This window comes from Amia ocellicauda, chromosome 11 (assembly GCF_036373705.1).
Source record: "Amia ocellicauda isolate fAmiCal2 chromosome 11, fAmiCal2.hap1, whole genome shotgun sequence".
Classification (NCBI taxonomy): domain Eukaryota; kingdom Metazoa; phylum Chordata; class Actinopteri; order Amiiformes; family Amiidae; genus Amia; species Amia ocellicauda.
This window is the reverse complement of record NC_089860.1, coordinates 19,325,318-19,348,139: the sequence shown is the minus strand read 5'-3', so window position 1 is coordinate 19,348,139 and position 22,822 is coordinate 19,325,318. Positions and strand designations below refer to the sequence as shown.

Here is a 22,822-nt window from a genome sequence, read left to right as displayed (position 1 = left end):
CAGATCTTTAGAATGTGTAATTTTTTTTACAGATATGCTGTACCATTTTATTACACCATTAATCCTTGTTTTCTTGCTATTGAAAAATCGTTTACCCTACACTGGCATTTTGGTTGCACTTGATTCCAGCGCCCTAAAATCAGGTAATGTGCCATTTGAACTTTTATTATTATTGATAGATATTACTATTTCATATATGTAGATTTATTTAAATACAAATTCAATTTTGATTGATTGCTCTTATCTGAGGTCTGAATGGGTGATTTTACATGAAAATAGTCAGTCACAATTAAATTAGTTTAAAGATTTGGAAACTGGATTTCAGTGTGGTTGTAAATGTTTTCCATTTGTTATTCCATAAGAGTATATTCAGTATGGGACAGATATATTAACAATAGTGAAAATGAGATCCATCTTCATTTAAATTGTAATGGGTTGAAGTTTTTTTTTTCTAGGTATGTTAAAGTCTTGGATATTAATTCTGTGTCATTTTCAATATTATTCATTGAGTAATTTTTCTATCTTTAATGGCAATTTTTCAAAAGAGAATGGGAAGTAGATTTAAATATAAACTGTTACTTAATCGCTACATACATTTTCTGCTGTCCAGTACCGGCCCTGCTTCTTACCTAGTGCTGGCTCTGGGCTGAGTTAACTGAATTCGTCATCAGGTAGCGTCAGTCTACCCTGTATTACTAGGTTTAAATACATTACAAATACTTAATACATTATAAAAATACATTACAAATACTTAACAAACTACTACTGCTGTTTATATACTGGTAAAAAATCATAGGATTGATTTACACAACGAGTTTAAATATATTAATTTGTTTCATATTGTTTCCAGCAATAACCCTTCATCTGTAAAGTTAGGTCTTTAATCTCCAGTGTCCGATAACTTTCTAAACTTGTTCTGTTGCCTCTCACAATATATGTTTGTTTATTTTCAACAGTAAAAGATGATAGTTTTTTAATTACAAATTAAAACAGGGTAACAAGGATAAATTAAACGTGTATGTTGCAACACAGCTTTTGAAATGACTAAGAAAATGTACAGCCTTCAATTTTTCCCCCTAAAGCCTGATTTGTGCTTCTGTGTAGATACGTGTATGCGTCTCTGCATAACGACGCAGAGCAGGGGGTTCTGGGTAAGCATAGCACGCAGAGGAGGTAATGCGCACTCCTCAAATCTCAACAGCGTGTTCTGCGTCAAGCAAGCGCTGAGTGGTTGAGCAGGAGATTTTGAGAGCTGCAGACAGTTGCTCAGTGCTTGGGGCGACCAGTGTACAATGCATGGCTGTAGGCGCTGCAACAAATTATGTGGTGACATACGAAAGTATTTAAAATGCATCTCCTCATCCACGAAATGCATTTGTCGCATTAACAGACTGTTCTCCCCCTCATCTGACTTGGACATGTGCAGAGGTCTCACAAAACGCGCCTTTTGCATCATTTATAATTTTGTGTACATAATGAGTATTTTGTCCCTCGAAACGCACATTTTGTGCATATAATTCACATTACCTGAACATAATTCACATTTTGTCCCACTAAATGCCCACTTATTTAATTCTTGGAAATGTTGTGGATGAAACATAAAATGTACTTTGCCTTCTGTGGAAAGAATGAACAACCGAGTATGCATTATATCCACAAAATGATTTTGTGCACCAGTCAACCTGTGGCTAGCCCTACACCTGATACAAAATAATTAGCATTCATGATGAAACCGGTGACTAATCAAGGCATTGATCCAGAGACCTGGGTTTGCAATGTGATCAAGATTGAATTTGAAAGAAAAGTGATCAGAACAGGCAGACAAGAGTTATATGCACAATGAGTCCATAGCGGAATGAGTAATTCAAGGCGAGGGGTCTGGGGGGTTTCTCCCATAAAATGTTGAAAATTGGAATGCGCGATTCTGAGTCATTTCAAAGTCAAAAAACGTAGCTCCATGAAATCAGGCAGATTTTGAGTCAAACATATTGTGACAGTTATGGACAGTCGGAACCACACAGGTTCATCAATATGCAGAAGCCCCACAGGACCTGATGGGAAATGGACCCCTGAACTGTAAATACTTGGATATTTTACTGTTAAAATGTGAGTTCACCCCTTTTTGTGTTCTGTTTGTTTAAGTTTATCTGTCCATTTCCCTTTGTGTTGCATTCATTTATATGTTGACCTTCTCTCCCCTGAGTTTGTCCGTTCATGCACTTATTTCTCTGTTTTGGCAGTTCTTTCCACTGCCAGTTCTGCCTTTGTAAAGGTAGAATATACAGTGAGGGAAAGAAGTATTTGATCCCCTGCTGATTTTGTACATTTGCCCACTGACAAAGAAATGATCAGTCTATAATTTTAATGGTAGGTGTATTTTAACAGTGAGAGACAGAATAACAACAAAAAAATCCAGAAAAACGCATTTCAAAAAAGTTATAAATTGATTAGCTTGTTAATGAGGGAAATAAGTATTTGACCCCTTCGACTTAGTACTTAGTGGCAAAAAGTACTTGTAGTTGGCCACCAGATTTGCACACATCTCAGGAGGGATTTTGTCCCACTCCTCTTTGCAGATCATTAAGTCATTAAGGTTGCGGGGCTGACGTTTGGCAACTCGAACCTTCAGCTCCCTCCACAGATTTTCTATGGGATTAAGGTCTGGAGACTGGCTAGGCCACTCCAGGACCTTAATGTGCTTCTTCTTGAGCCACTCCTTTGTTGCCTTGGCTGTGTGTTTTGGGTCATTGTCATGCTGGAATACCCATCCACGACCCATTTTCAATGCCCTTGGCTGAGGGAAGGAGGTTCTCACCCAGGATTTGACAGTACATGGCCCTGTCCATCGTCCCTTTGATGCAGTGCAGTTGTCCTGTCCCCTTAGCAGAAAAACACCCCCAAAGCGTAATGTTTCCACCTCCATGTTTGACGGTGGGGATGGCGTTCTTGGGGTCATTCCTCCTCCTCCAAACACGGCGAGTTGAGTTGATGCCAAAGAGCTCGATTTTGGTCTCATCTGACCACAACACTTTCACCCAGTTCTCCTCTGAATCATTCAGATGTTCATTGGCAAACTTCAGACGGGCCTGTACATGTGCTTTCTTGAGCAGGGGGACCTTGCGGGCGCTGCAGGATTTCAGTCCTTCACGGCGTAGTGTGTTACCAATTGTTTTCTTGGTGACTATGGTCCCAGCTGCCTTGAGATCATTAACAAGATCCTCCCATGTAGTTCTGGGCTGATTCCTCACGGTTCTCATGATCATTGAAACTCCACGAGGTGAGATCTTGCATGGAGCCCCAGACTGAGGGAGACTGACAGTTATTTTGTGTTTCTTCCATTTGCGAATAATCGCACCAACTGTTGTCACCTTCTCACCAAGCTGCTTGGCGATGGTCTTGTAGCCCATTCCAGCCTTGTGTAGGTCTACAATCTTGTCCCTGACATCCTTGGACAGCTCTTTGGTCTTGGCTATGGTGGAGAGTTTGGAATCTGATTGATTGATAGCTTCTGTGGACAGGTGTCTTTTATACAGGTAACAAGCTGAGATTAGGAGCACTCCCTTTAAGAGAGTGCTACTAATCTCAGCTCGTTACCTGTATAAAAGACACCTGGGAGCCAGAAATCTTGCTGATTGATAGGGGATCAAATACTTATTTCCCTCATTAACATGCAAATCAATTTATAACTTTTTTGAAATGCGTTTTTCTGGATTTTTTTGCTGTTATTCTGTATCTCACTGTTAAAATACACCTGCCATTAAAATTATAGACTGATTATTTCTTTGTCAGTGGGCAAACGTACAAAATCAGCAGGGGATCAAATACTTTTTTCCCTCACTGTATATATATATATATATATTTCTTAGCAGAACAAAGCAAAAATTATCTGTTTTCACAATTTATGTTGCGCTTTTTAGATATATAAATGAAATTGAAACTAATTCTGTGTACTTAATTGATGTTATTGGAACTCGCTTGTCTTAATGTTTTCTAATGAAGTGTGGGTGTGGTTGCAATCAGTTATGTAATGTAAAAAAATAGTTCACTTTTATCCTTTTTGTTTTATAATTTCTTCTTAATTTGTATTACATTTTTTTGTAATTTCGCAATACGCACATAATCTGAACATTTCAAGCATTAAAACAAAGCAGCACGCATGTTGCTACATGAGGGCTAGATATTAACCCTGCCTTAGACCTTGCTTTTCACTCAATGTTACACTGCCATCTATTGGACTTGTCAAATACTGAGTAAATCCAAACACAAATGAATACTGCAAGACAGTACATATCTTTTTAAAGTAACTAATAAAGGCAGTTATGGTGCCTTTGCTTTGGCATTCATTATCATGATCCAGGGCATTATCCTGGGTGTTTTACTGGAGCAATCTAAGTGAAGTACCTTGCTGAAGGGTACAACAAGCACCACCCCACCCAGGATTTGAACCCACAACCTTCCAGTTATGAGTCAAGAAGGATTTGTAATGTAATGAATGTCAAGCAGTTAGGCCTGTACCGTTCTCTTGGTGTTGCCACACATGCATTCGCCCACTTGTCGAGTCTATGGTGAAGGATGACTCATCTGACCATATCACTTTTTTCAAAATCTCTGTAGACCAGTGCCTATGGTTTTTACACCACTGAACTCTCAAATGTGCATTTGTCTTTGTAATGAGGGGTTTATGCACCTCAACCCTACTATAATATCCCTCTCTGTGAGTTCTTGACCGACTGTTCTTGCTGACAGTCTGATCACGTCCTGAATTGACATTCTCAGTCACCTGGGAAAGAGTTGCTCTTCTGTTTTTTCTTACATATCGCAGTAATGCACAAGCATCACGGTCATTGAATGTGCGCTTGTGTCCACAATTTCCAACTCTATTTAATGATGTCTTTTCAATAGATCTAAATGCAGATGTAACTTTAGTCACTGTTCCTATTGAAACACTAACCAGTTGAGCATCTTTGTGACTGAAGCTCCTGCCATTCGTGCCCCAATAGTCACCCCTCTTTCAAAGTCACTTAGATCCTTTCCTCTTGCCATTTTGATCCAAAAATCTAGGTCAACTGGGCCTGCTCGCATTTTTATGCATGCCACAATGCATAAAAAGATGTTAAATGCTTACTTGTATCATGCAGTACATCTGTTTGTAGGCATCTGCATTCGTTATGTTCCTCCACTAATTTATTCATGTTTTTCCTTTAATTTGTCACCTGTCTGTGCATGTCAATCTGAGTTAACAGAGTTAATGGCAGGTGAATGTCCACAGACATTGAGATACAAATATCCATAGGAAGTGGATTAGTTTACAGTAATGATTGCTGTAACATGTTTTCTACGGTGGCGGTATGATTGTTGGAGTAGCACAGAACCTTAACATTAAAATGCTCACAGTACAAAGGCATACATTAAAACTGAAATTAATTCAGAAGTACTCCAAAAAAACGATTGTAACTTTGATTACAAAATATATAGGGAAGCTGACAAGCTGTCCTGTGACACGCACAGCTTATCCATGAGATCCAACACAGTGCGGGGTGTCAAGCACTGACCAACTGACCATACTTGTCAAATATAAACAACATTTCATTTGTGAGTAATATCAGATTTGCAATAATAATCTCACCACTGGAATGTAAAAAAGCAGTACGACTAAAACACTCTCACAACTGGAATGAATACATATAATTTGTTGAAACCAGTAGAAAAGCAGGAGGTCTTGGGCCAGCAAACAGATATGTAGGGGAAGCCCAAAATCAAAGTCAGGTTAAACAGGCACAGGGTCACTGATCAGATGAACAAGCCAAGATAGATAATCCAAAAGTGAGGGTAGAATGAGACAAGTCAAGGTAGGGAATGAATAATAAATAAATAAATAAATAAATAAATAAATAAATAAATAAATAAATAGGTAAATACTCAGAGTTGCAGGCACAAAAGGAAAGACAAAACTTCTCATTTAGGGAGTGTCACAAAGGAAGCAAGGAGATGAGGAGCAGGTGAGGTAATTATTGTGGGGATAATTAAATAATGAGGATAGTCAATATCCAGAGGAAAGACAAGGGCGGCATCTAGCAGTGAAGTTGGTTATAGTTACATCGACCTAATAACAATTAAACGATAAACAACTGTGATCAACTTGGATGTGATCGAATGGCAGAAAAACAACAATGAAGTCAAGAGTCCATGTGATGTCATAAAATGAACTACACAAAATGATTTTCCTTGCATGGGCCATGTGCACATGCCCTACATGTGATCGAACTGCAGCAACTGAACAGATTTTAATAATGCACTTTGGATATTTGTCAATTTAGAATAATAATTTGCTATTACTACTACCACTATACTACCTCCTCCACCACCACCAATACTACTACAACTACTTATACTTCTACTAATAATAATTATAATAATAATTAATAATTTCCCAAAGTGTAAGCAATCTTAAACATTTAAATTAAAACTTTTGTATATACAGCTTTGGAAAAAATTGAGACCACTGCAAATTGTTCTTACATCAGCATTTCTACATGTATGGCAGCCCTTCATATTTTTATGTGTAATTTGGGAGAAATGTTGTCAGTAGTTTATAGAATAAAACAAAAATGTTCATTTTACCCAAACACATACCTGTAAATAGTAAAACCAGAGAAACTGATCATTTTGCAGTGGTCTCTTAATTTTTTCCAAAGCTGTGTATTCAGACCCTCTCACAATTTTCAGTTTTCACATTCATTACAACAATTCATATTACCAGTCAAACCACTCCAATTGTTGTTGGAAATCCCACTTCTTTCGTCCTACAACGTGCACCTGAAAACACCGATTCATTTTCTGCAGTCACGCAGTCTTGTTTGTTAGAAGGTTTTGGCTGCAAGTCTGATATTTAAGGATATGTATTTAATGATGACCATTAATGTCTCTAACAAATTATATTAGCAATATGCTTTTCATTTTCGTACAAGCATAGACCGACATAAACTATTTTCGTTATACTGAAATACACTAGTGCAGAATTAAATGATCTACATTCATTTCACTAAACATGGCTTTCCTTCCAGCTTCAAAGAAACATGCTGAAACATCAATAACAAGTTAACAATTCTGCAGATTCCCACTGCATGCAGCCTTATGGTCCTAGACGCTGGCTTAGTTCAACCTCCTACAAAATATACATCCGCAGAGAAGAATATTAAAATGTTAAACTGAAAATCTAGTTTAAGAAGCTTATCTCGGAAGAACTTTTAATCAGGGTGTACAGTGGTATAGTATAGCATGCAAGAATGCAGGTGCTGATTGCTTGACTTTTGAAAGAATTGAAGTGCGTTATTGTAGCACAGACTTCGGCTGATCTGCAGAATCCCAGCGATCCCATTGGTGGAGCAGCGCAGATCCGCGCAGACCTGCGGAAGTCTGCGCTACATGAAAGCGACCAATTGCTCGCAACTCTGCAACTGTTTCCTCTGAAGCGCACGCTGGCGCTCATTGCAATTGGTCCGGGTTCAGCCTCTTCCGCTGTCGGGCTTCTCTGATTGGATAGGATCATGACGTTTGATTTAAACTTCCGGCGGGCTCAGTTTGAATTCTGTTTGGTGTTTATGTCGTTTAACTAGCTGCGTCTTGTGCGGATTATTACAGCATTTCTTATTTTAAGGAGCTGTTATTTCTGTAATATGTCTTTTCCAAGGGCCCCGTTAAAGCGGTTTAACGAACAGATTGGTAAGTATAAATCATGAGTGCAGGCGAGCATTGTTTTTTTAACCTCATTGGAACAATGCATTTCATCGCATGTTTCACTTTAACAATTCGTTCAGTGTTATTTTGCAACTTCAACCAAAGTTGCCAATTCATTTGAAAATACAGTAGCTGTATATAGTATTATTTATCGTGATGTAAGGAGGGAGTTAGCATCTCCTAAAGCAGTTAAAGCTGTTGTCGGGTGAGTTTTGTTAGATTGGCAGAAAGGCGTGCTTATTTTCTACTCTACTTTCTAACAGTGTAGATTAATGTCAAATAAAACCAACCCTTACCTCCTTGTTTAGGCTGTGCTCCTCCTCCGGGGACCTATGACGTGACACTGGGGGAGTCCGGATCAAAGGGCGCCGCGTCCTTTCAGAAATCTGAGCGCTTTAAAACGAAGAAGGGTCAGTTCAATTTAATCGATTTTCGGTCCTAACTAACTTATTTTACGTATATTGTAAATATTTATCTTGCAGGAGTTGAAAATGCATCCATCGTTTTCTGCCCATGTTGGTTGTAAATGGTTTTGATTCTGTTTTGCAGATGTTTGCCAGCCCTCCTTTGGGATGGAGAAAATGACATCCCCAATGCGACGCACCTTGTCTGCAGATGGACTAGTGAGTGTTTTTCCAAGTGTAATTTCAGTGTGTTATTGGCAAATGTATGTATGTGTTTATTTTTAAACTGATAAGGGCTTTCCCAAAAATATATGAAGGGCATGCCATTTTTTTTTTTAAGAATAGTAATATAATATTAGCATTGAACAATGGCTTTGAAAATAATCTGTTCTGTAGGTACTGAAAACTTGTGTGGTTGGGAATGCTATTAAAAAAATACTGAATTGAAATCTTTGCATTAATATTATTTATGTTCATGTAATCTGTAATGTAATGCATTGGAAAGGCTTGCCAATTTTAAATTTAATTGTAACTTTTCTTTCAGGTCAGTCAAGAAAACCAGAAGAAAAACAAACAAGCCTTCATGAAAGAGACAAAACAACATAAATTACTGGAGAAAGAGGTGCATTTGTTAACATTGTTAATTCTTTAAATGTTCATTTTGGAAATGACCACTGCTTTGAGAAAAGGAGAAATGATCCGTAATGCCTCAATTCTGAACTTGAGTTGCTTTCTTGAAGGTATTGTTCTTGAGGTGAAACAACTAGAAACAGGACATCTTTAATTAGAATCAGCCTTTCTTACAGTAGTGTAGAGAGCTTTGTAAATATTTTTTGTTCTCTATAGAGAGATTTGGTTGTTAATCACTTTGACCTAAGTTCACAATTTCTTCTACCCAGATTCGTTCATTGCTTCAGCAGCGAGGAGAGCAAGACAAACGACTCCGAGCTTTAGAAGAGGAGTTAAAGAAAGCTGAGGGGAAGCTGTCCACTGCATTGCGGGAGAAGACCAGCCTTACAGCCATAATTGCTTCTCATGAAAGACAACTTTCAGATTTGAAAAAAGCTAATGACCTCCTGAAAACGAAGGTTAAAATGCTTTATTGCAAGTAGTGGTGTTCTCCATGAATGATTTGTATCCTTCTTCCCTTTTCAAATTTCAGTTAACATTATGATTGTAACGTTTCTGCAGTTTTCTGAGGATGGCACGAAGAAGAAAATCAACACCCTCTGTATGGAATTAATTGAAGCCAAGAATAAGATTGATGTAAAAGATAAGGTATGTTTTAATGTTTTACACATACTGAATGTAAATAAAATGTTGCATTTTAAGTTGCTTAAAAGGAAGAGATGTTTAAGCAATTTGTTAATTTCTAAGAGGTGCTGCAGAATGTATTAATCTTTGTAAGCAGAAGGGTGTTTTGCATCTGATGCAGAAATAGAAGCAAACCTGCCTGCTTTAATGACAATCTTGGATTTGGCACTAGACATGATAGGGTTAGGGGTTAAGGAATATTATAGAAGCACTTCATACTTAATAAACAAGGACCTCCTGAAAGCTTTTTATTTTATTTCATATTTTGTAATATAAAGTAAAATGTTTTGTTTTTTTGGGGTTGAAGATTACATCTTTTAATGTTTCTACCTGTATTTAGGAGCTCAGTTATGTGCAGATCACTTTGGAAGGGCAGATTAAAGTATTACAAACTGACTTGGAAGCTTCCAAAGCTACTCTACAAGCAATTAAAGAGAGGAATGAATCCCTTGGTAAGTTTGCAAAATAATTTAAAGAAATAAACTTAAAGTTGTTAAACACTTCATATTTTTATTTTAGGAGAAGACAGCCTACTTTGAAAATGTTTAGGGTTATAAAATTAGCATCAGGTGCCTGCTCTTTCAGTACAATGTATTACAACCCAGTCTGCCTGTGTGATGTTGTATTTGCAATTTGAATATGCAACATCCATCACTGTGGATTTTAAGTATTCTGTACATTGTTTTCATTTGTACCTGTACAAGTCTTAGAAATGCAGCTCAGGTGGAATGAAGTAAAGCTTGATTCACATAGGATTTTACATCTCCACATGCTTTTATCTTTAGGAGACTAACCTGAATGGTATGTTTGGGAAAGACAGGTCACTTTAGCAAGCCCACATGATATATTTCTCTTGGTCTTGTTTGGTAATGAACAATATTATCTGGTCTTATTTAGAGGACTTGCAACAGGAGACAAAAGTGCAAAACGAGGAACTGGAGAATGAAATGGACAGGTTACATGGTAAGAGATTAAAGCCCATAAAACTTTTACATTCACATAAATCAAGCAAACCATACATGTGCTTTTTGTATGTACTTATTAAAATGATTGTATTTTATTATTGTAACAAAAGGAAGTAATTGATCTAAACATTTTTCACAATCTGCAACCTTTTGTACTGAACCTGTGAATTTTCTCAATACACTTATAGTGACCTATTTATCTCTTTCAGCTCTGATACAAGAACTAAGGTCAGAGATCACAGCCTTGCAGTGTTACCTGGATAATGCTAATGAAGAAGTTCAGGTATTTCCCCTTTTCTTTGAACTTTTTCTTGTTGTTTGAAGGCTTTATTTTTCTGTGTAAATCCTGTAAATGGAAACCTCAATAGATAATATTTGCTCGTTAACCAATTTAATGAAATCTAACACTTAACTCTTATTTCAGGATCTCCGTTTAAAAGCTGCTAAAAAGGAAAAGGAGTATACAGATCAGCTCCAGCTGGCCTCTGCTACTGCCGATCAAAAGTACAAGGTGTCCTATAGTTTCTCTGCTTTTCTTGTATTTATATATATATATATATATATATATATATATATATATTGTACTGAATTTATGTATTTATTTTCCTTTCCACTTACCTGGTTTATTGAATTCTAGGATATTGTGAAGAAACTGGAGGAAACTGAGAGACAATTGGAAGCCAAACAGAACCAGTTGATGGAACTGACAAATAAAGTTGACCAACTTCAAGAACACCTGTGAGTGATGCTTTAAATGCGAAAGCCGTAATGCGCCTTAAACATGTCTTTTTAAATTTAAAAATTTTAGCTCCAAGTAATGTACAGCGAATTGTTCACTACTTTAAAGGAAATAATTGATAGTGATATATCATAGACATCTGTAACTTATTTCCTTTGATAGATCCAAAACTGAGGACGAGAAAGCTGAAATGGAGAGAAATGTGTTGCACTGCAAGACAAGACTTTGGTAAATTCATCTCTCTATTAATATTCTGCATTTTTAAGGAAGGTTTCAGAAAACTTGATGTGTAGGAAAGATTCAATATTATTATAGTGTCCTACACATAAAAAAAAAAGAGAAAAAAACTTGCTACCATTCCTATTTTAAACTAATATTTCGATCTCTACAGTGAGATTGATGAACAAATGGAGCAGCATAAACAAAACCTGCGTGACTCGCAAAACCAATTGGAAGAAAAAGAAAAGGCTGTCATGAGCTTGAAAGATCTTCTCCAAAACACACAAGAGCAACTGACTCAACAAATACAACATCTAAATGACAAGTGCCAGCTACTTGAAAAGGAGAAAGGTATGTTTCCCTGCAGTGTATTGGTCCTATGAAAGAACCCTATAGTCTTTTGGTAAAAGTAAGTCAATATGGTCCCAGACAAGAATGGGAAAAAGTAGAACAATGGGAATCATTCATTATGCTCGTTACAATGGTTTCCACAAGTATACAGTAATAGGCTTAAGTACATTTTCATTTTCTTTTGATTTTTACCTAGACGTGAAAGATGAAACCAGTCAGAGACGACACGATGAATTAGTAGCTGAAATCAAGTGTCTGGAAGAAAAGCTGAGAAATGAAGTAGTGGAGCACCAGAAACTTCAACAATCCCAGGAGCAACTGCAATCATTGCTTAATGAAGAAAAGGTTTCCACCCCTTATATTTTCCTGCAATTTGTAATATATATATATATATATATATAAAAAATGTGTGTGTGTGTGTATATATGTATGTGTGTGTGTATGTATAATATATATATATATAGATATATATACACACACTTTTTATCACTGAAGATGTTTGAGGGTTTTACTGAACATGGTTGGTCTTTCCTCTGATCCAAAGGGGCGGTCCAACACCCTTCATGCCCTACTGGAGAAGTTGCAGGCTGACACACAGGCGGAGAGGTGCCAGTTGGAGGGGGAGCTGGAAGAAGCCTTGGAGGAGCTTAGCCTTTTGGAGACCAAAGAGTTAAACAGTGAAGAGATAATACGACGCCTAGAGGAGCAGAATGAACAGAGGGCCCAGGAGATCCTCTGCATTCATGGTCAGCTCAATAGGTATGTTTCAAGTGACTGCTTGTTTTCACAACTCTTGCTGAACCTTAGACATTTTGGTGAATTGATTAAATGTCCATGTTGCCCTATTTCAGCAATGGTAAGGATCAGAGAAAAGTTTACTGTTGCTTTTGCTGAATATATGTAAACTGAAGAACAAAAGTTGCTTTTGAGAAGACTGTAGTTTGAGTTTATCCCTGTCCTTGTAGAAAGACCGCTGAAATTGAGGAAATGTTTGGCACTAACCAGCAGGCCATGACAAAACTAAAAGAGGATCTCAGCAACTCTCTAAGGAAGATTGGTGACATGGCAACTGACATGGAGAGGTAAATCACAGTTTAAGTTGTTAAATCAAAAATATTCTAACTTTCTTTTCTTGCATTGAACTGTATGTAGTTCTGATTCATATAACTTTTCCCATAAGACCATTTAAAATGTTTGAAGTTGACAATGGAGCTTTGTTTTTTACATTAATATAAGGTCTAGTGACTATTTATTAGTATCCTTTAAACTTTAATGTCTTTTAATTTGTCATTTAGGTTTGCATGTAGATTGTATACTTCTGTAACAGATTTCAAGTTGACGTATGTGCTCACACCCTGAATTATCTGTGCTAAAACTATTCAGCTTTTAGTTTTCTGTTGATAATGCAATAAACAAATGTTTTTTTAAATGTTTTACCTGTAGTACCAAAAAATCTATGACTGAAGATATTAGATGCCTTGAAGATCGGAACCACACACTAGAGGCAGAAATTATGAAGTTGACAAAGCAATTGGAAGAAGAACAAACACACGGTCTAGAAACGCGACAATCCCAGCACAAAGCCAAGGAGGAATATGCCAGGTACTGTCAGGGGATGTTGGTTTGTTTAATATCTTACAAATATAACCTTCTCATTGCACTTTCTTCTGTTAATGCTTTATCCTTCTCATTCGCTTTTGGCTATTTTGAATCAATTTGTGCTTCTGTACTGCTGACATTTAAGCTAACATCCAAATGTCCTCTGGAAGGGCACAATTCGGCCACCTGATTCTTGTTACATCTGTCGCAAAATGATCCTTAATTTAATTAAAAAGCTTATTTTGCAATTACTTCGGAGTCTGCATTTGTAATATTTGTATTTTAACTTTTAATAATTTCTAACTATAAATAATTATATATAATTTAATAATTTCTAAAAAACACTTGAATCTGTCATGTTTTTGCAGTTTACATTTTGCAGACTTTTAGCTTTTATTCTGAATTCTATATTTTTTCACCTGTTTTTCCATGTGCTTTTGTTTTATTAGGATGTTGCTGGATGTCCAAACAAAATTAGCTCAGAAAGACTCAGAGCTCCGAAAAGCCTTAGATTCTCATGCTCTGGAAGTAACGCGTCTTCAGGAGCAAATGGAAAATCAGAGCCTGAACTTCCAAAGGCAGCTTAAAGAGGCTGAAGATAAATGGTAAGTTTTAAATTCTACTAATTGATAGGTATTGAAACACTGTGTAATTACTACCTCATAGCGGATTCCCAAATATTTGGTTTCCTGTTCTTGGTCACCTAGTGCAACTCTCAACTTGCAGTTTTGTTGGTAACCATTAACATTTATTTCAAAATCAGTGCCCAATAATTTTGAGCTCGCTTTTAGATGGATTTCCACTTTTCAAAAGCTATACATTGTTATTGTTTTGTAATGGCTCTATCTTGCAAGATGAGTTTATGAACAAGTGAAGGAATGGATATGCATCTTATGTTCTACCATGTGAAATACATGAAGAAAATATGAATATTAATGTTTTATTTTAGGTTTCAATGTATTGCTTAAAGTGTGTAATGGGTTGTTTATGGTAATAAAAAAAAAAAGCTGAAATTTGTATTGTGAAATCTTACATGCCTTATTTCTAATACGTATCATAAAAACCTTGATGTCTGTAGCTATTGTTTCATTGTAAACACTTTTTGTGATGGCATCATTGAAATACAATTGCAAAGTCTCATTCCTAACTTTAACTAGCACAACAGATTGTATGTATTCCCAATTATATATAAAATATATTTCAGATATGATGGTGGTTTTGCGATTTATTTTTATATTCCCAGCACACTCCTTTGTAACCTGATTTTAGTACTCGGACTGGTCTCATTCAGTACACTCTTCTTTGCAGTGCACCTGTTGTGGATCTGTCGGAGGTTCAGCACTGGAGATCACTCTATGAACAACTGTATGCTAAAGTCAAGCCTTTCCAGGTTAGCAGATGCTTCAGTTTATAAAACGGATGACTGAAAACGATTGTGGTAGCATGAACACATTATAGCAAAAATGTTTAGACCGCTGTTAATATCAGTTTCTTTTCATAGTAGTGCATCTTTGGTTCTGTAATTATTCAATATAAAAGTCTTAACCGCCCACATGCTCATCATATTTTACAATATTAGATGCATAGGTAATAGGTGTCCCATCTAAAACCATTGCTGTCACACATCCATGTAATCAGTTTTACATAAATTACAAAATTGAAGCTTCATTAACCTTTTAGGATGTGCATTTAATATATATTTTTGTTCTTTTAAAAGCAACAACTAGATGGGTTTGAGGCAGAGAGGAAAGCCCTCTTGAATGAGAATGGAGCTGCGCAGGGTGAACTTAACAAACTCGCTGATGCATATGCTCAACTTCTGGGCCATCAAAACCAAAAGCAAAAAATCAAACATGTGGTGAAACTCAAGGAGGAAAACCTCAATCTGAAGCAGGTATGGGATTGTAATGGTAACATCCATAATTTAAAAATTGTTTTTTTTTTCTTTATCAAAATGAAAATATTTGTGAGCAACACCAAGATTCATTTCCTTGTCTTCATCTCCACTTGGTCAAGTTGAAGCAACTTTCATGGGGCATGTAGATATTTAAGAAATTCTTATTCCATTATAAACTGATAGTAGGCCTGTATGTAAGATCAGTTATACACCTTTGTTTCTAATGAAAACCTAAGGATCTTATTTATGTATTCAGGAAGTCTCAAAGTTGAAGAGCCAGACGTGGAAGCTCAAAAAAGATGTGGAAGAACTTAAACAAAATCAAGGACAGAGAAGATTTGATCCATCTAAAGCCTTCCAGCATGACAGCAAAGAAAATATTAGGCCTTCCACTCCTCTTAGAGAAGGTAAGATTAATAGATTATCATTAAACTTTCAAAATCTAATTGTGGTAACTCTTAATCTTAACAATAGTGATGCCTAAGTCCATAAATTTAATTGTAGCACTTTGAAATGTTGGCAAAACTTAAGGGATCTAATTAAAATATCCAGAATTTATATTTTCAGTCATGTTAACTGACTTGCAAAATATGCATGTCATTTTTGGATTTGTAGTATAATCTAGATAGTTGATCTTGATATGGAGGAAAGGAATATGAAATTCACTTGGTACTATTTTAATTTTTCTGGTTATGGGCTTGAATTTGACACTAACTGGTCTTTCTTTTCTTTTTAGGAAATCGGATAATGTTTTAAACTTCACCTTCAGAGAATTTAATCTTGTTTTGTATAACAGTTATTGTATCTTAAGCTTTTTGGGGGGAACCAGATAACTTTAGTAAATGCTTGTAAACTCATTGTTCCAAATCATAATTGCATTAGTGATGGCTTTGTGTAGGGCAGACTGGGAGTCTCAGGGTTGAATTCTATGGGAAGAGTCAGCTATAGACTTTAATGGGAACAAAGTATATTTTTTATTTTTTACACGTTGTTAAATAAAAAATTCATAACTTTTAAAAATATGCAGTCTTGGTCGATGTATGGATATTATTATTTTACCCCTTTTTATAATGGTATTTCTACTTTGTAGAAGTGAGGACATCCCAGATAGGAAGACAACATTGCAATTAAGATTTTAATTTACTGGATGTATTTTTAATTAGTTTTAAAATAAATTGATTTTAATATGATCATGCCTATACTGCTGACTCCTTCCTTTCAGGAACACCAACCCTCTAGAAGTCATGTTGGTCTGTTTATTTTCAGTTCGTGAAGTAACTTGATTGCTATGTAAAATCCAGAATAAATGAGTGGAGGAACATAACGGATCTAGATGCCTCCAAAGAGGTGTACTGCATGATACAATTAAGCAATTAACATCCGATCATGCTCTGTGGCATGTATTAAAATGCTGAGCTGGTCCAGTTTACCTCGATTTTTGGATTAAGATGGCAGTGTATAAACCCCACATTACAAGACAAATGCACATGTGAGAGTTCAGTAGTGCAAAAACCATAGGCACTGGTCTACAGAGATGTGGGAAAAAGTGATGTGGTCAGATGAGTCATCCTTCACCATAGTCTGGACAAGTGGGTGAGTGCATGTATGGTGACACCAAGAGAACGTTACAGGCCTGACTGCTTGATCCCTACAGTGAGGGGGTCCGGAGGCTCTGTTATGCTGAGGGGGGCATTTTCCTGGCATGGTTTGTGTCCACTTGTCCCCTTAGAGTGAAGGGTCACTGCAAATCATGACAGTTATTCTGAATGATCACCTTTATCCTACGGTGACACATTTCTGTCCTGATGGGAGTGGTCTCTTCCAGGATGACAATGTCCCATCCACAGGGCATGAGGGCTCACTGAATGGTGTGATGAGTATGAAAATGATGTGAATCATGTGCTATGGCCTTCGCAGTCACCAGATCTCAACCCAATTGAACACCTATGGGAGATTGTGGACCGACGTGTTAGACAGCGCTCTCCACCACCATCATCAAAACACCAAATGAGGGAATATCTTTTGGAAGAATGGTGTTCATCCCTCCAGTAGAATCCAGAGACACGTAGAATCTGTACCAAGAGCATTGAAGCTGTTTTGGTGGCTCATGGTGCCCAACACCTTACCGAGACACTTTGTTGGTTTTTCCTTTAATGTGTTTATATATTAATATTGTAGCAATCTGGGACTTGGGGGGCGTGCATGTTCATGTATATATGTGTTTTGGGGGGTGGGGTGGTTTATAGTGTGTTCATTTGGTGACCATGCTTGTGTTACAGCGGGGTAGTTCCGGGGTTAAGAGTTGGCCCCGCGCAGGAACACCGGAGGCGCCATGATTGGTGGAGCTAGTCACGGGGCCAGAAGGCATAAATAGGGGTGCTGGTTCCCGCCCGGGGCAGTTGTGTGAGGGGCTGTCAGGGGTCAGTGTTAGAGAGGGTAGCGTGCTTGAGCAGTGTCGTTCCAGCCAGAGATTGACTGCATAATAGTCCTCTCACATTGTTGCTGCCGTTAGTGAACACAATGATGGCGAACAAAAAGGCTGTATTGTTACAATGTACAAATTTGAACTTTATTACCACAAGGGTTATTTGAAAAAGGAAAAGGTGTAGGTGTTTTAGGTGTAGCCCTTTTATTAACCATTGAGACTCCTCCTTTCAGTTTATTCTCCTTTACTCTCCTAATTTAATCATTACAAATTAATCAACTCAAAAGTGGCCTATATTTGGTTATTGGGGACTTCGTGCCTGAACTAAATGTCTTGTCTTAATTTTTTTTATTTTATACACCTTTATTAAGTGTAAGGACTGTATGTAGGATTTTTTATAGTTGTATTTCTACATACTTTAATGGGATGGTCAACTCTTCCACTCCCATTTAAATATTACATCTAAGGAAACTGTTATTGTAGAAAAACTCATTTTAATGCATTATTTATACATTGTAGACCTTATATTGTTCTAGAAAGTAGCTCAGTAATCACCAGCACTTTTCAGTTATTGTTTATTTTTAAAATACTGAAAACATTTAGTGTGTTTCCACAAAACATCAGCACCACAATCAACAGTTCTGGTTTCAGTTGCAGTATTTTTCCATCTCGTATATGGTGCACGGTTTGAGACAGCACTGTTCCACGATGCCCCTCTTCACCTTCATTTCTCCTTGTTGCTTAAATGGGTATTCATCCACTTCATTGTCCTGAGCAGTCTTTGCACCTAGGAAACCTACAGACAGTCTAACATTTAGACCAGCGGTTCCCAAACAATGGTGCGCAATAAAATGTGATGGCGAATGTAAGTGATCAGTCATTTTGACGACTGTACTGTTTGCCCAACCCCAGTCTGCACTTCCCCCCACCCACTCTCACGCTATGTTGCCTTCCCACCCCCCAGCTCTCACACTATTTTGCTGGTACTCCCACTCCCCCCCTCAGCTCTCACACTATTTTGCCAGTACTCCCACTCCCTTCCCCGCTCTCACGCTAATTTGCTGTGAGCACCCCATCCCCGGTTCTCATGCTATTGTGCTGTGAAAGGGGTGCTTGGGTCGAAAACGAAGTGTTTGGGAACCCCGTATTTAGACCATTGTATTGAAAGTTGCATCACATTGACTGGGTTTACTTTAAAGTTTTTTAAGTGTATATTGTCTTCTGTATAACTTGCAGTAAGGCCATCTTACCAAATACTGGCTCCATCTCTCTCTTGGATTTGTTGGGGTTGTAGAAGAAACCACTCTCTCCACAGACTAGGAAGAGTGCTTCAACCAGGTGAGAGCCACATAGATGTTGACTGGCAGCAGCATCAGTCGAGCGTGGAGTAGACCAGAGGAGCAGGGCAAGCAGAGAGATGACTTGCAACCAGAGGGCCATGGTGAATGTGATGTGGAGTGCTATGTCGATGAGAAACAAAAATGTCTAGTACAAGCTTGAGTGCACAGCTGTGTGTAGGTAAAAATTCTAAAACACTACTGATGCGTTAACTAATTTTATTAAATGGTTGATGCATTTCTTGAAAGCTTATAAACGGATATGCGGAGAAGAATCCTTTAGTCCTGTCTGTTTTGTCTGTATTCCCTATTAGAAGTTAACATTGTTTTACATTTACTAAACTTTGAGAATATCCACTATGTATTCATAAACTGCTATACCACATCATACATTAATATTGAGGAATATGGCTTTATCTAGATTTATGTAAGCTTCCTTTATAAGAAAAAGGTTCCAACTTCTATAATCTCTTTCATGGGTCTAGGCCTAGCTTATCTAAATACAGTTATAAATAACACAAATGCTGTTTGAATATGCCATGATGCAATTTTACATTTAAACAAATACAAGATTACAATAGCAACATTTATGTAAAGGTTAAACCAAAATTAAACTGAATTCCAAATGTTGCATTAAATATTAGAAATATAATATTACAACGCATGCTTTATTCAATGGTTCAGATTTTCATATCTGCTCCTGAAATCCTTATTTAAAAAAATACATACTTTTGAATACATTAACAGTTTTATGTTCTGTATAAAGTGTTGTATTTTAAGATTTGAACCTTTTTTTATTTTCGCATTGTATAAATCAAATGTCAGTCTTACCTTTTAGGCAAAGCAGAAGTTACAGCCTGTTGGAAAGGGTGGATGTTGAGAAAGCAACCTTGGGATTTGCTATATATATAGTCTTTCAGTGATTCACTAAAATGCTAAGTAGTAAGATAGTGACGTAGATATGAGTGTGTCAAAACTTTAATTTGCACTGTAAGCAAGTTAAAAATGCCCAATTTAATTTTCCAAGTCGTTAAATATGTTTTTCTTGGTAAATGCTATTGATTCCATTCAAGAGTGTTGAGCCATGAAGTTAGAGTACCAATTGGGATGTGAATAACATGTTAAGGGCCCCATCACAGATACTGACCAGAACAAGCCTGAACATCTGCCACTCCATTAGTGACAGTAAGACAAATATTAGAGCAAGTCCTAATGAGGGCTTGTCTGTTTCAGCAGATGGTTAGTGTGATTCTCCTGATTAAATCTACTTGGCTGACTAAGGTGTATTGAAATGTAATGGTAAGTTTTATATTGTTGCTTTCAGGGAAACTTAATGCATTTTCAAAATTTGCTGGACTTTTGTTGTTTAGGAAGAAATGTGAAAAAGAATGTCTTTTGATATATTTGCACCATTCAAATATGTATAATTTGTATTGGGAAATGGGGCCAGTTGTAATATTATGGGGGGCCATCAATTTATCTGCATTCCTGGAGAAGGGGGGTCTGCTAGTCTGCTTTTTTGAAGTTGGGTGTGCTGACTTGTTTTGTGTTTGGGGCTAGTTAGGGGGGCTAGTTAGGGGGGCAACAGGAGGGGCTAAGCTTGCTGTCGTGGGGGCACTGGCCCCCCATCAGAACCGCAACTGCATGACTACTGGTCCTTCCAAAGGAAAATGACTTACTTGTCACTGTACTTTAATAATTTTCTTGGCATCACATTCACTGCAGTCAGTCCATCACATTATATCAATTGCCCAGCCTAGTTTTCAAAGAAAGATTAAGTGACCCCAGCTAATCTGGTGCCAAGGGTAATGGAAACACTCCAGATGTGACACATTACTATCAATGTGATTTGTAAAGCCGTTGGGAATAAAGAAGAAGGTAACATTATATAGTCTGAAATAAACTGGTATGTTTTGCCTATGCAGTATCTTCACCCAACTAGGTACTCCTATACAAATGGATCTAGCAACTGTGGCCTTATGAACTGCAGAGCTCCTCAAATAATTACCTTGTTTTTTGTAGTTTTGTTTCTTGTTAAGCTGTTCACAATAACAACAGAGTATTGGTTTTGACATATACAATATCCCATTGATCAGTGACTGCCTGTCCCTGGCCAAATTAAATGCCCACAATGAAGAAAAAATTTAAATTGGAATTTGTGCAATGTATTATGCTTTGAATTGCTTTGTATTATGTAAATCTGATTTTGTAATGTTTAATGCCTTGTACTGAACTGTATTTTTGCACTTTGTATTGCGCTTATATTTTGTAAGTCACCCTGGATAAGGGTGTCTGCCAAGAAATAAATAACCGTAAGAGAGAGAATCAAAGAGTGCAAAATCTGAATCAAGCTTTATTTAAAAAAGGGGCTTGTTGGCAGTTTGATTGCACAGTAAATATTTTCACTAAAATAAATGTTGGGTTTGTCATTTGGAATGGCGACTAATGGCTTATTGTTTGTCATGATATAAAGGGTTTTATCAAATTATAACAAAGCACTTACAAGTTCAGCACTGAAAAAGTCACCAAAACTGCCGTCTAAAATAAATATACATATATATTGTTTCAATACATTTTCTGTTTCTGTCTGCATATGCTTGTGATGTTAGTTTCTCAAAATGAAAAAACATTCTGATAGCAAGGAATTAAGTGACAGGGCACCTGTTTTATAGTTAATGTAAAACATGACAAAACAAAACTGAAAAATGTTTGTGTAACCCTTATTCATTAGTTCATTCTCTAATGTAGCATCTACTTTGGGAGTCCTGTTGATTCTGCTGAAAACTGTTTAAAAAGCAAAGGTGGGGCGGAAGTTCTAGCTGACTAGGAGTTATTAAGTTTGGAGCTCTAGATTCTATAGCTACAGCACTGGTCTAACCTCCATTCCATTAGCTACAGTAGTATTGGGCGGGTGACATACCCCGTCTGTCCATTAAGCAGTGTGGTTCTTGGGCCTGCCCCCTTCAGTAACTCTGCGTTGGGTTGACCGTGCGGTGAAGCACGAAACACTCAGATGTTCGGCTCCAATGAAATGTCCTTTATTTATTCCTCCTGGAAATTAAACGGATTGTGATTCACAAGTCAATGCTCAGTAACTAGGCTTCTGCTTTGTTTCTCTTTAATTTCACCTTATCAAATTATCACCTTGTGGTCCTTCTGCATTTACCTCAGAATTAGGCTATATTATTATTGATGTTGTTATTATTATATAACAGAAACTAAACAAATAAGCATTCTCTGAAACTTGTTATATGCTATTATAATTTCAAAAGTGGAACTGAAAAGTATCACAGCAGATTTATTTTGTATTATTAAAGCAGCAGCATAGGACACACAGACACAGCTTCCTGTATTGTCCTGAGTAACCCGCCAGTGCAAATAGTATACACGTTCCTCCCATTTCCAGCTAGCAATGGCACTATATCAAAGAACTAAAGAATGATGGTCTGATATGTGTGTGTGTGTGTGTGTGTGTATATATATATACACTCACCTAAAGGATTATTAGAAACACCATACTAATACTGTGTTTGACCACCTTTCGCCTTCAGAACTGCCTTAATTCTACGTGGCATTGATTCAACAAGGTGCTGAAAGCATTCTTTAGAAATGTTGGCCCATATTGATAGGATAGCATCTTGCAGTTGATGGAGATTTGTGGGATGCACATCCAGGGCACGAAGCTCCCGTTCCACCACATCCCAAAGATGCTCTATTGGCTTGAGATCTGGTGACTGTGGGGCCAGTTTAGTACAGTGAACTCATTGTCATGTTCAAGAAACCAATTTGAAATGATTCGACCTTTGTGACATGGTGCATTATCCTGTTGGAAGTA

The 22,822-nt window shown here is 37.1% G+C and overlaps 2 protein-coding genes across 3 annotated transcripts; one reads left to right on the top strand and one right to left on the bottom strand.

The window, feature by feature from the left end:
- The first annotated feature begins 7,565 nt into the window (after nt 1-7,565).
- hmmr (hyaluronan-mediated motility receptor (RHAMM)) lies at nt 7,566-16,415 on the top strand. The gene is made up of 22 exons (XM_066716814.1): nt 7,566-7,722; nt 8,046-8,147; nt 8,287-8,360; nt 8,686-8,763; nt 9,041-9,229; nt 9,333-9,419; nt 9,796-9,907; nt 10,353-10,418; nt 10,630-10,703; nt 10,845-10,931; nt 11,058-11,158; nt 11,322-11,387; nt 11,551-11,729; nt 11,926-12,074; nt 12,274-12,488; nt 12,695-12,811; nt 13,173-13,331; nt 13,778-13,933; nt 14,637-14,718; nt 15,046-15,222; nt 15,482-15,632; nt 15,962-16,415. Exons 1-22 carry the CDS (start codon nt 7,677-7,679, stop codon nt 15,979-15,981), a joined length of 2,487 nt encoding a protein of 828 aa, XP_066572911.1. The 5' UTR covers nt 7,566-7,676; the 3' UTR covers nt 15,982-16,415.
- A 1,793-nt stretch (nt 16,416-18,208) lies between these two features.
- ins (preproinsulin) lies at nt 18,209-19,872 on the bottom strand. 2 transcript variants are annotated; one of them, XM_066716812.1, is made up of 3 exons: nt 19,819-19,872; nt 18,901-19,110; nt 18,209-18,446 (listed from the first exon to the last, which is right to left on the bottom strand). In XM_066716812.1, the coding sequence occupies exons 2-3, from the start codon at nt 19,088-19,090 to the stop codon at nt 18,298-18,300; spliced, it is 339 nt and encodes a 112-aa protein (XP_066572909.1). In that variant the 5' UTR covers nt 19,091-19,110; nt 19,819-19,872; the 3' UTR covers nt 18,209-18,297. The 2 variants fall into 2 exon arrangements, with proteins under 2 accessions (XP_066572909.1, XP_066572910.1); XM_066716813.1 differs by having other exon boundaries at nt 18,901-19,135; nt 19,819-19,849.
- Nucleotides 19,873-22,822: the final 2,950 nt, after the last annotated feature.